At 48.4% G+C, this 12,532-nt stretch overlaps 1 protein-coding gene across 50 annotated transcripts in view; it reads left to right on the forward strand.

The window, feature by feature from the left end:
- Positions 1-12,532, forward strand: part of MADD (MAP kinase activating death domain) — a 41,739-nt gene that overhangs the window by 6,415 nt on the left and 22,792 nt on the right. For 15 of the 50 annotated variants that reach the window (XM_034646327.1, XM_019802164.2, XM_019802177.2 and 12 more), the window contains exons 6-20: positions 588-701; positions 1,374-1,454; positions 3,241-3,419; positions 3,711-3,946; positions 4,145-4,301; positions 5,684-5,787; positions 5,879-6,069; positions 6,453-6,706; positions 6,954-7,093; positions 7,890-7,991; positions 9,280-9,339; positions 9,700-9,802; positions 10,172-10,358; positions 10,455-10,605; positions 10,918-11,124. In XM_034646327.1, coding sequence (XP_034502218.1) covers positions 588-701; positions 1,374-1,454; positions 3,241-3,419; positions 3,711-3,946; positions 4,145-4,301; positions 5,684-5,787; positions 5,879-6,069; positions 6,453-6,706; positions 6,954-7,093; positions 7,890-7,991; positions 9,280-9,339; positions 9,700-9,802; positions 10,172-10,358; positions 10,455-10,605; positions 10,918-11,124 — 2,266 coding nt within the window. The remainder of the gene's footprint in view (positions 1-587; positions 702-1,373; positions 1,455-3,240; positions 3,420-3,710; positions 3,947-4,144; positions 4,302-5,683; positions 5,788-5,878; positions 6,070-6,452; positions 6,707-6,953; positions 7,094-7,889; positions 7,992-9,279; positions 9,340-9,699; positions 9,803-10,171; positions 10,359-10,454; positions 10,606-10,917; positions 11,125-12,532) is intronic. The other 35 variants (XM_019802174.2, XM_034646352.1, XM_034646353.1 and 32 more) reach the window with 5 other exon arrangements.

Here is a 12,532-nt window from a genome sequence, read left to right on the forward strand (position 1 = left end):
TCTGTCCGGCTCTGAGGGAGAACGATCAATACCAGAAGTTGTAAATCCGTACTCATCTTCAATCCCTTATTATAACTGACTTGTCTGTAAAACATGACCTAACTTGAACTGATTTGATGGCAAAATCTATGTTGTTTATGGTTTTTATTTATCAAAGTAAATGGTGGGGACGCCTGGGTGGTTCAGTCGGTTAAGCATCCGCTTTCAGCTCAGGTCGTGATTGCGGGGTCCTGGGATGGAGGCCTGCATCGGGCCTGCTTCTCCCTCTGTCTGCCACTATCCCTGCTCGAGCCCTCTCTCTCTCCCTCTCTCTCTCAAATGAATAAATGAAAAATCTTAAAAAAAAAAGTAAATGCTAATAATTATAGGCTATTGGCTACACTGTTGCAGGTGTCACATAATATACAGAATATACATTGTTACCCTTCTAAAATCTGAAAAATTATGAATACTGAAACACACCTACCCTCAAGAGTTTTGGAAAAGAGATTGTGGACCTGCATTTCCTTATCTAAAAGGATCCTGATTCTTTAAGTGATCAAAATAGGTTTAGTTTTTGTCTCTTACCCTCTTTTTTCTTTCCACAGCTGCTGTTGGCTCCAACTCCGTACATCATTGGGGTCCCTGCCAGCTTTTTCCTCTACAAACTGGACTTCAAAATGCCTGATGATGTATGGCTGGTGGATCTGGACAGCAATAGGGTGAGGTTCTTGGCTGAGGGATTGGAGATTCTGGAATAGGATTGTGTTTTCTTTGTCTAGATTATTCCCAGGAAGATCCTCGGTTAGGTGATTTCTCTTGTGTGACTCATTGAAACAATTTTTTTAAATGCTTAGCTTTTACTTAATTGGCTTAATAGGCCCTTGGTTAGGACTCAAAGGAGAGTAAGATTTAGTTTTGCCAGAAGGGCTCCCCTGCCTCTAGGAGCAGTAGGACAGTTATGATTGTGGGAACACTACATACAGTATAGCTCACCTAATGGTTTTCCTGGGGTATCGTTTTTAACAAGAAATTGTCTTTCTTGTTAGACTTAAAATCTATGTTAATATTCTGTGGTGTGAATACATTCAAACTTCAGCAGGAACCCTTATATGTGTTCATTGTAAAACTTTAAAAATACAAGTAAGTATAAAGAAATCAGTAAAAACCGCTGTCCTGTCGTGTAGAGCTAGTCACCAGTAACATTGAGGTGTATTTCATTTTAGGTGCGTGTGTGCATATTTTATATGTATCTGTATCCATAACACATGTGTTCACGTATAGGTGAAAATATTGTGAATACAACTTACTAGTTTTGTTACTTACTTTTATGGAAGAGTAACTCCTGAGCAATTAATTCGAAGGTCATGCCTTTTATCCTTTTTCTGGTGTAGGTGATTGCCCCCACCAATGCAGAAGTGCTACCAACCCTGCCGGAACCGGAATCATTAGAGCTGAAAAAGCATTTGAAGCAGGTGGGTGAAGGGTGAAGAAAACGAGGGGAGCAGTAGCTACTCTGGGGCGGCCTGTAGGCTGTAGCTGTTATAAGAGCCACTTTCCTTTCAGTCTTCAAGGGGAACAGATTTTCTTAGCTAAGGAGAGGTGTGTCCCATTTCTGGGTGTCAGGATGAATCTCAAAAAGGGCTTTTAATTTAGGTTTTTTTTTTTTTTTTCAAGATTTATTTAGTTTTAAGAAAGAGAGTGCACGGGAAGGGGGAGGAGCACGGAGAGACTCTCAAGCAGACTCCACACTGAGTGCAGAGCCCCCCGACGTGGGGCTTAATCCCACGACCCTGAGATCATGACCTGAGCCGAAACTAAGAGTCAGATATTCAACTGACTGAGCCACCCAGGCGCCCCTCATGTCTACCATTCTTTATGGCCTTAGAGCATTCTGTCAGTCTTGTAAGGAAGGAGCTAGTAATTTGGACAATCTGACTCCTTTTTTATTTTCCTCTTGAATTGATCTCTAGGTCCCTGTAGAATGCTTTCCTCAAAAATTCCTCTCTTTGAGTAATCCTTTAAATACATTTTTTTAAAATATTTTATTTATTTATTTGTCAGAGAGAGAGCGAGAAACAGCGAGAGAGGGAACCCAAGCAGGGGGAGTGGGAGAGGGGGAAGCAGGCTTCCTGCTGATCAATGAACCCGATGTGGGGCTCAATCCCAGGACCCTGGGATCATGACCCGAACGGAAGGCAGACAATTAATGACTAAGCCACCCTGGTGGTCCCTAAATACATTTTTCATTGATTGATTTTCTTCCTCTTCTGCATGCTGAACACAGTACCTGAAGGTAAAATATGACAGGGCCCCATTCCTTCACCCTTTTGTGTGTGTGATATAGGACCACCAGTAGATAGCTCTGTATTTCTCTTTAGGAATCCTTGTTCTCATTTGAAGGGTCTTCAGGAATCTTCGTGCTGCCTGAGTTGCTCAGCTGGACCTCTAGAGATCTGTTTGGGTTTAAATGGGTCATTCTGTAGCCTCCCTCTCCCTCTCACTTGCTTCATCCCTGCTGATGTAATATGGTGTCTTGTTACTGCAGAGACTGGTGAGGAGAATTGCAAGTTGAGAAAGTTTTCTGCCTTCCTTTGCTGGGTTTTCATTCTTGATGATTGCTTTAGTATGACTGATGATATGGAGAGGTTGATATGTAGAATTGTACTTTAAATGTTTATAGGAGTTAATATCCCTGGGCTCATTAATCGTGTATTCTTACCCCTGCTGCTTGAAGTGTGGTCCACGGACCAGCAACATTACCATTGCCTACGGTTGTTAAAAGTGCGGAATCACCCCAGATAAATTGAACCACAGTGTGCATTTTAACAACATTCCCAGGTGACTTGTGTGCTCATTAATATCTAAGAAGCAGTGCTGGTCTAGACTAGTGGTTTTCAAACTGCCCCATGGAGCCTCTGAGGGGTGGATTTAGGCTGGGAACACTGAGCATGTGAGGTTCTGGGTTCCTTATGTCCTTCAGAGAAGCTTTACTTTTACGTGTTTCAGCTGTTTCTATTTTCATATAGACTTCAACTGAAACAACATTTCATGGCTAAAATAAATTTGAAAACTCTTGCTCTGGGGTCCAGATTTTATCAAGTTGCCTTGAGCCAGGTAACTGAAAGGCTACATAATTCAGATTATCTTCTAAAGGTTAAAGTATTTGGATTCTTACGTCAAAGGCTCTTTCCTAGGAGACGAGCTTGGCTAGCTGCCCAGGAATCTGCATTCCATAGGGGATTTCTTGATGTTCTACAGGCCCTTGCCAGTATGAGTCTCAACACCCAGCCCATCCTCAATCTGGAGAAATTCCATGAAGGCCAAGAGATCCCACTTCTCTTAGGAAGGCCTTCTAATGACCTGCAGTCCACACCTTCCACTGAATTCAACCCACTCATCTATGGCAATGATGTGGATTCTGTGGATGTTGCAACCAGGTACGACCAAGTTGACCGGATGATCACAAGCTCTTGAACTGGGTTCTGCTCTCAGTAGTCGTATTTGCCACCTTGGTAAAAGCAAAGAGAAGAACTAGTTCCTCATACTCTCAGGCCTTTTAGACCTCGAGTGAAAAAAGAGATTGATGATTGTTTAAGATCCCTCTCCTGTGGATGTGGGAAGCCTGTGAAGTGACAGCTTGGGGAGGTGGTCTGAGACCTTGGATTGCAGCCATCCTTACAGTGCAGGGTGTGGGACTCGGCTTATCTCACCATCCCCTTCTTCCCCAGAGTGGCCATGGTCCGTTTCTTCAACTCCCCCAACGTGCTGCAGGGCTTTCAGATGCACACACGTACCCTGCGTCTCTTCCCTCGGCCTGTGGTAGCTTTTCAAGCTGGCTCCTTTCTAGCCTCACGTCCCCGGCAGACTCCTTTTGCTGAGAAGCTGGCCAGGACTCAGGCTGTGGAGTACTTTGGAGAATGGATCCTTAACCCCACCAACTATGCCTTCCAGCGAATTCATAACAGTGAGTGCACCTGCCCCCTGCTCTGCCCCACCTTCTGCCTTTGTCCCCTGATGGCGCTTCCCTTTGCCTTTGCCTTTTCTCATCTGCGACCTGCCCTTTCCTTTCCTATTTCCCCTTAGACCTTTTCCTATCTTTCTTTTATGTTTTGCTTGTTTTTTTCTCCTTGCTGCTAACTCTGTTCTTTTTTCTCTTGGGTAGACATGTTTGATCCAGCGCTGATTGGCGACAAGCCGAAGTGGTACGCTCACCAGCTGCAGCCCATCCGTTACCGCGTCTACGACAGCAGCTCCCAGCTGGCTGAGGCTCTGAGTGTGCCGCCAGAGCGCGGCTCTGACTCTGACCCTACGGACGACAGGTGAGCACCAAACCGCTCTGGAAGGTAAGGAGGCTCTCACTAGCCCTGACTGAGCCCAGTGGCGAAGTCTCTAGGACTTAGACATTAGTCTTTGAAGCCTTGGTTATGTTCTGGTGGGTCGTTTTGTGTTAGCTTACTTATGTTATCTTGTTCCCTGTGCACCTCTTTTTTTTTTTTTAAGTTTTTTTTTTAAGGTTTATTTATTTATTGGAGAGAGAGAGAGAGAGAGAGAGAGAGAGCACACAGAGGGGCAGAGGGAGAGGGAGAGAAGCAGACTCTGCTAAGCTCAGAGACCGACACGGAGCTTGATCCCCGACCCTGAAGTCATGACCCAAGCTGAAATCAGGAGTCGGACACTTAACCGACTAAGCCACCCAGGCGCTCCCCCCACCTTTTTTTTTAAGTTTTTAATTTTAATTTCAGTGTAGTCAGCATACAGCGTTATATCAGTTTCAGGTGTGCAATACAGTGATTAAGCAAATCTGCACATTAGTCAGTGCTTAATGTGATAAACTTACTCTTTAATCCCTATCGCGTATTTCATCCCCCACTCCACCCTCCTCCTGTCTGGTAGCCATCGGTTTGTTCTATATTATTAAGAATTTCTTTCTTTGGGGGGCGCCTGGGTGGCACAGCGTTTAAGCATCTGCCTTCAGCTCAGGGCGTGATCCCGGCGTTATGGGATCGAGCCCCACATCAGGCTCCTCCGCTATGACCCTGCTTCTTCCTCTCCCACTCCCTGCTTGTGTTCCCTCTCTCGCTGGCTGTCTCTATCTCTGTCAAATAAATAAATAAAATCTTTTTAAAAATAAAAATAAATAAATAAAAAGAATTTCTTTCTTTGGGCACCTGGGTAGCTCAGTTGGTTAAGCATCTGCCTTCGGCTTGGGTCATGATCCCAGAGTCCTGGGATCGAGTCCCATGTTGGGCTCCCTGCTCAGTGGGGAGTCTGCTTCTCCCTCTTCCTGTGCCTGCTGCTCCCCCTGCCTGTGTTCATTCTATGTGTGTCAATAAATAAAGAAAATCTTGAAGAAAAAAAAAGAGTTCCTTTCTTGGTTTGTCTCTTTTTTTTCCTTTGTTCGGTTGTTTCTTAAGTTTTGCATATGGGTGAAATCATGTGGAATTTATCTTTCCCTGGCTTATTTCATTTAGTATTATACTCTGGCTGTACTCATGTTGTTGTTGCAGGTGGCAAGATTTCATTCTTTTTTATGGCTGAGTAGTATTCCTGCGTGTGTGCATTAGTGTGCACGTGTGTGTGTGTGAATGTGTGTGTCTGTATGAGAGTCTTTCCTTTTTTGTTTTTCCTAATGCTGATTCTTCTGCCTGCCCCTTCCTTCTGTTCTGTTTTTGTTTTTATTTTCATGCTCTTCACTCTGCAGTGGCAGTGACAGCATGGATTATGATGACTCAAGCTCTTCTTACTCCTCCCTCGGTGACTTTGTCAGTGAAATGATGAAATGTGACATCAATGGGGATACTCCTAGTAAGTGTACTTGCGGAGACTGGCCAGCTCTGGGCAGGCTTAGGGTCTCTGGGACCGTGTGGTCTGTACGTGCCACCTTGGGTTTTGGCAGGTGTGGATCCGTTGACACACGCGGCCCTGGGGGATGCCAGTGAGGTGGAGATTGCTGAGCTGCAGAACCAGAAGGAATCAGAGGAGCCGGGCCCAGACAGCGAGAACTCCCAGGAGAACCCACCACTGCGCTCCAGCTCCAGCACCACTGCCAGCAGTAGCCCCAGCACCGTCATCCACGGAGCTAATTCTGTACGCGAGGACTTGGAAGGGTGGATAAGTGAGAGCCGTTACTTGGGATGTGGGCCATACCTCTGTTAGGCAGACAAGGCCGAAGCTGTTAATTTGCCTCTTTCTTCGCATTCTTCCTGTCTTCCTCTCCATAGGTCTCCTAGCTTAGAACCTAGGAGAGACAGTTTCGACTCCAGAAGGAACTCCTCGGGCTCTGTTCAGGACTTACCTAAGATCCCCCTTGCATAGTTTGTGGGCACAGAGAACAGGGGTGTCACAGAGATCTTTTCTCACACGTTCCCTTAGGATGAGAGTTGGGAACCTGATAGGCCTGGCTAAACTGAGAATACAGGAAAGTATCACTGGGCACTGGGTGAGCAGTTTTTATTTAATGTGACCTTTAGGAACCTGCCGATTCAACGGAGGCTGATGATAAGGCAGCAGTAGGCGTCTCCAAGCCCCTCCCTACCGTGCCTTCCAGCATTGGCAAATCGAACGTGGACAGGCGCCACACAGAAATTGGAGAGGGGTCAGTGCGCCGGCGAACCTATGACAATCCGTACTTCGAGCCCCAGTATGGCCTTCCCCCTGAGGAAGATGATGATGAGCAGGGGGAAAGTTACACTCCCCGATTCAGCCAACATGTCAATGGCAATCGGTGAGAGCCTGGGGATTCCTTCTAGATGGGTGACTGAAGGACCTCACTACAGTGGACCCCGGGTGAGGGCTAATCAGAAAGTTGGAGAAGTCCAAATGCTGTGGTGGCCCACCATCCCAAGGTGGTGCTTTGACCTAGGCATATAGAAGTTGCGGGAAGGGAGCTGTGACGGCAGCGTAGCATAAGGCCCACACTTCCAAGACTAGGTACTCCTGCCTGGGCTCATAGGTGCCACTGTGCATTCAAGGGCTCAAAAGCTGCTGCGGCCCAACAGCTTGAAACTGGCAAGCGACTCAGACGCAGAGTCAGACTCTCGAGCGAGCTCACCCACCTCCACCGTCTCCAACAACAGCACCGAGGGCTTCGGGGGCATCATGTCTTTTGCCAGTAAGTGCCTTCAGCTCTCCTGCCTCTGTCCTATTTTCTCTGCAGTAGGGTCTGGCCGTGGTGGATGCTGCCTAGGACTTCAGATGCAGGGCTGGGTGGTCATTATCAAGCCCCAATCCAGGTTGTTTGGGTGACAGTGAATGAGGTATTTTCAAGGGAGGTCAGTAAAGGACAGGGACAGAGTAGTAGCTATCTTTATCCCCAGAGGTTTCCGTCTATCTCAGGTAAGATAGCTGGTCAACTGAAAAATAGTCATTGTATTAAGCATCATATATTTTGTGGAAATATAATGGTCAAATTTGATTTGGGTTCTGTATCTAATAACCTTCTTTGTCTGGTGAAGGACTTTTTCATGAACGTGCTCTGAAATCTATATGAGGTTGACTTTTTGTGCCTAGAGAATATTTCCAGAAATGAGGGGTGGTGTCAGTTAAAGATTGAGGACAGACCAGGGACCAGAGAAGCCAACATCGGGGATAATTATGATTGTGAGTTTTTTCAGAAGCCAGGTAGGGACAGCACCAACTTCTGACTAAAAGTGCATTAATGTCAGCTTTCATGCTGAGTTAGCAGTTGATAAGAGACATGGGAGGTGGTCAGAGGAAGTTGTTACTGGCTTTTGAGCAATCCTGGCAGTTGCCCCCTTGGTTGCCCTCCATTATAGACTAGGCTCTTTGTAGGGTACAGAGGTACTGGGATTACGTTTGAAAAGGAGGAAGATGGAGATGACGGTACAGTCGTCCGCTGTGATTTTTTATGCTCTTAACTCATCGCTCTCACGCCCTCCCCTTGACAGGCAGCCTGTATCGAAACCACAGTACGAGCTTCAGTCTTTCAAACCTCACACTGCCCACCAAAGGTGCCCGAGAGAAAACCACACCCTTCCCCAGTCTGAAAGGTAACTACAGCCCTCCTTCTGCCGAACCAGGATCCTCCGGGAGATATTTCAGGCCTCTGGGTGCTTGTCAGGAGCCCTGTGTATGACGACTCATTTGATCTGGCTGTTGCCCCTCATGCCGCTTCTCATGGCTTTCATTGCACATGATGGGCCTGACTGGTTTTCAGATGGAATCGACCTTCGTAGCTGAAGAGAAGGCCCTGTTATGTTATTTAGGATAAGAGGAACTGTGAGATTACTGCCGCTGCTGGGGGGATCCGTAATTAACACAGGGACCATCAGCTGCCACCGGTCATCTGCCGGGTTCCTGCTGCTTGAGCAGGGGAGGAGCTCCATCCCAGGGAGCTGGCCCATTGGGGGACCGTTGGAAGAGCCTGGTGGTATTTATAGAGCCAAGAAGCCTCTTCCTTTGGCTTCACATCGATGGGCCCCGTGGGTGGGCCAGGTAGTATTGAACAGCTAAGGGCAACTGAGACCTATTTAATTTTCACTTGAGAGTCTGAAGGGCTCTTCGGAATTTACTCTCCTGACGTTTGTTTTCTCTAGATATTGGGCTGAAATATTTAATTACAGTAGAAAGCATAGTGAGAAGCAGCCCCGTGTATATTTTAACGGACTTCTCTCCCCAGTGATTAAAAACTCCAGAAATCGAAGGAGTGTTCTCTGGCGGGGATGGGAACATAGGGTAGGTGGGCAAAGGGACATAATAGTTAGTGGTGTAGGGGTAACCTAGCACTGTGGCACGAAGCCACACCCGACTCCATAGCTGAGGGGTGGACAGGTGTTAGGGTCACTGGCTTCATTTGATGCAGTTGGGGCGGAAGCAGTTGAAATGCCTTCATCGCATGCTGATGCTTCACGTCATTTGTTGCCCTTCTCACTCCCACCCGCCTCCCATCCTTGCACCCCCACCCCACTTCCCATGACAGCATCTGCAAGATGGGTCTCTGCTCCCTGCACACTGGCAGGCCCTCTGGACCCCTGCGCTAGATGTTTCATGAAAACCAGCAGTCCCTCTTCCATGCATGTGCCTGTTTAGTACCCGAAGGTCCCTTGTGTCATTTACCCTGCCCCTGGCTTTTAGAGACCATAGTCTTAAGGATGGTCTTTCCTAGTGCCTTGGTGGTTTCCTGATTTCTTGGCTTCCAGCTATGAGGTGCCTGAGAACTGAGGTTATGTGCACTAAGCTTTGGGAGAGTCCTCAGATTGTCTGACTTACAGCTCCATTGAGGGGAACAGGGGTTGTGGTATCATGGTGCACCTACTAATTGTGTATTTTGTGTCCCAGTATTTGGGCTAAATACTCTAATGGAGATTGTTACTGAAGCCGGCCCCGGGAGTGGTGAAGGTGGGTCTTGCCCGTGAGCTGTGCATGATCTTTCTTTTCCTAGCATCTTCCGTGCCTGCCTGAGGGCCACCCTCCTCGTGGAGCAAGCAGTGTCACCTGAGTGACCTGCCTTGCCCCGTCCCCCGTGACGCCCGTGCTTGCCCATGGGGCGTGCTGCTGCTGCATGGGGAGTGGCCTGAGTCTCATCCCCACTTCCTCCACGTTGCCATGGCTGGTTTCTACCTCTGCGTGATGCCCTGGGGCCATCCTCACCCAGCCCTTCTGGGGAATGGGTGTGGACCGTGGCTCCCCAGGGCGGTGCTGATGCAGGCTACGGGACCCCAGTAGTGATGTCTCTCATTCCTACCTTCCTGGCTGTAGGAAACAGGAGGGCCTTAGTGGACCAGAAGTCATCTGTTATTAAACACAGCCCAACAGTGAAAAGAGAGCCTCCATCACCTCAGGGGCGATCCAGCAATTCTAGGTAATAACTGGCTGAGCTATTTCAAAAGTTCTGCGATAGGGGTAGCGGTTCCTGTACCACACTTTAGGGATGCTCAGGAGTGGGAGAGCACCTCTCAGTTGGGTAGATGAAATCAGTTCTTGCGCACACTGCCCTTTCTGACTGAATGCCCACGCAGCGGTAGTTGCCCACGCCGGCGAGGAGAACGAAACTGCAGTGCTGGGTACGCGGGCAAACCAGGCCATTTGTTGGGGCTGGGGGTGCAGGGGACTTGGACATCTGGAGACTTGGCTTTGTGTTTCGCCCCTGGAGGCAAACATCGAGTCTGGTGAAGGGTGGGTGCTCTGCAAAGAAGCTGATGACCACAGAAGTGGTGTGTGGGCCCTGTAGTGAGAACCAGCAGTTCCTGAAGGAGGTGGTCCACAGTGTGCTGGATGGTCAGGGCGTTGGCTGGCTCAACATGAAGAAGGTGCGTCGGCTGCTGGAGAGCGAGCAGCTGCGAGTCTTTGTCCTGAGCAAGCTGAACCGCACAGTGCAGTCAGAGGATGATGCCCGGCAGGACGCCATCCCCGACGTGGTTAGTGTCTGTGGGGGGGAGCTGGAATCAGCTGGAAGAGGGACCTGGACACCAAAGGCAGTTTTGCCAACTCTAGCCCCTGGCTCGTTGTTGCAGGAGATCAGTCGAAAGGTGTACAAGGGAATGTTAGACCTGCTCAAGTGCACGGTACTCAGCCTGGAGCAGTCCTATGCCCACGCAGGTCTGGGTGGCATGGCCAGCATCTTTGGGCTTCTGGAGATCGCCCAGACCCACTACTATAGTAAAGGTAGGGATCGCACCGGCTGGGCCGGCGCCGTCCACAACTCTCCCACTGATCTCCGAGGAAAGGGAACTTGTTCTTTCACAAGTTTCCCGGGGCCAAGCTGCTTCCCATCAGGCTTCGGGATTTTATTTTTTAATGCACGTTTGTCTGTACTGGGTACTTTTCTGTCACAAAAAATAAGATGTCGACTTTTCTTTCCTTGCACTTCTTCCATTCTACATCCTTCTATAGCCTTGCTTCTCCTGCCTCACTCCCATAGCTCGATTCCCACTCGCGGCCTCTTTTGACCTCTTCCTCTGTTCGATCTTTCCCTAGAACCAGACAAGCGGAAGAGAAGTCCAACAGAGAGTGTAAATACCCCAGTTGGCAAGGATCCTGGCCTGGCCGGCCGGGGGGACCCAAAGGCTATGGCACAGCTGAGAGTTCCCCAGCTGGGACCTCGGGCTCCAAGTGCTGCAGGAAAGGGTCCTAAAGAACTAGACACCAGAAGTTTAAAGGAAGAGAACTTTGTAGCATCCGTTGGTATGTATCACTGTGTTTGGTGTGGTGGAGGGAGGGTTCTGGCTTCTTAAATACCTCTCCCTCCTTTCAATTCATCCAGAATCCTGCCTTTCTGTTTCCCATGCTTTGCTTTCTAGAGAGGGAGATAGGTCTGCATCCATTTCGGATGGTATTTCTTTGTACTTCTTTATCCCTTATGCTTCCTTTACAGTCACCCCCACCGACATCTTTAGAGGAAGAGTGGAAGTTTTACTTAGGAGGCCCAGTGAGGTTTAGTGCAGGGAGTCTGACCTGTACTCCTGGTCCGTCTTTTTATTTACGTCTGGATTTCTTCACACGGTGGAGAGCCATGTGAGCTCCTGGAAGGTGTAAGAAAGTTTATAGATGCATCTTTGGCCTATAAAATTATGATCGTCTGGGCCAGTTTACCCCCATCCAACCATGACACTACCCTCAAATTTGCTTCTTGGGGGGGTGTCCAGCAACCCCATTTCCCAGGGCTCCAGACCTCAAGGTATAGATTTCTTAATCAGTTTTTCTTTAACCCTTTCCTTACTGGGCTTGATTAAGAGCTTGTTTGTGTTGAGTGTGTCTCCATTCCCGCTCAGGCAGTGCCTTTCTGAGCTCCGGGTGGCACCTCCACTTGACTCCCTCTGTACTTGACCTTGAGTCATCGAGGTTGTGTCTGTCTTTTTCTGATCCTGTTTCCGTGGGCAGTACGCTTCTAACGGTTGCTTCCTTGCCACACATTAGCAGTTGTCTTGTGCTCCCATAAATGGTGGTGCGTCACCAGATTCCTTCGTTGGGGAGCTTCCCTTCTCCCCAGCAGAATAGTGTCCTAGAGGCGGTCAACCCTGCATTCCTCCTGCCTGACGTGATGTTCTAGAAAAAGTCCCCGCCTGCAAGTCGGAAGGCCTGGAGTTTTAGTCCCCTATCTGCCTCCAGCTAGGAATGAGACTTGGAGGAAAGCACTTCCTCTATCAGGGTCTCTATCTCTTCATCTGGGAAATGAGATCGGATTAAATAGATTCTCAAGTTCTTCCAGGGGAAGAATGCTATCAGTATTCGCTCTTCTTTACCTCTTATTCTTGACCATTTCGTGTTCTCTGTCACCTTTACAAGAAGCATTTTTCCCTGTGACTGGCTAAGAATGGGTCGCTTGGCAGGGCAGACACTGGTTGTGAGGGTGACTTGGATTTTTTGGTGACGGCAAGGAGGGATGCAAACTGCCTGCCGGAGTGGCCTCTGTCCAGACCGGCAAATGAAACAGATTGGTGCTCATGCTTCCGAACCCCTTTGGCTGCTTGGGGTGATCATCTGTCTTATCTGGAATCTTTCAAAATTGTCGTTGCCCAGCTCCTTTGGCAGAGAGAGCATGGCGTGGTGGAAGTTTAAACTGGTTCTAAGCTACACGATCTCGAGCGAAGTG

The sequence above is a fragment of the Ailuropoda melanoleuca genome, chromosome 16 (assembly GCF_002007445.2).
Source record: "Ailuropoda melanoleuca isolate Jingjing chromosome 16, ASM200744v2, whole genome shotgun sequence".
Classification (NCBI taxonomy): Eukaryota; Metazoa; Chordata; class Mammalia; order Carnivora; family Ursidae; genus Ailuropoda; species Ailuropoda melanoleuca.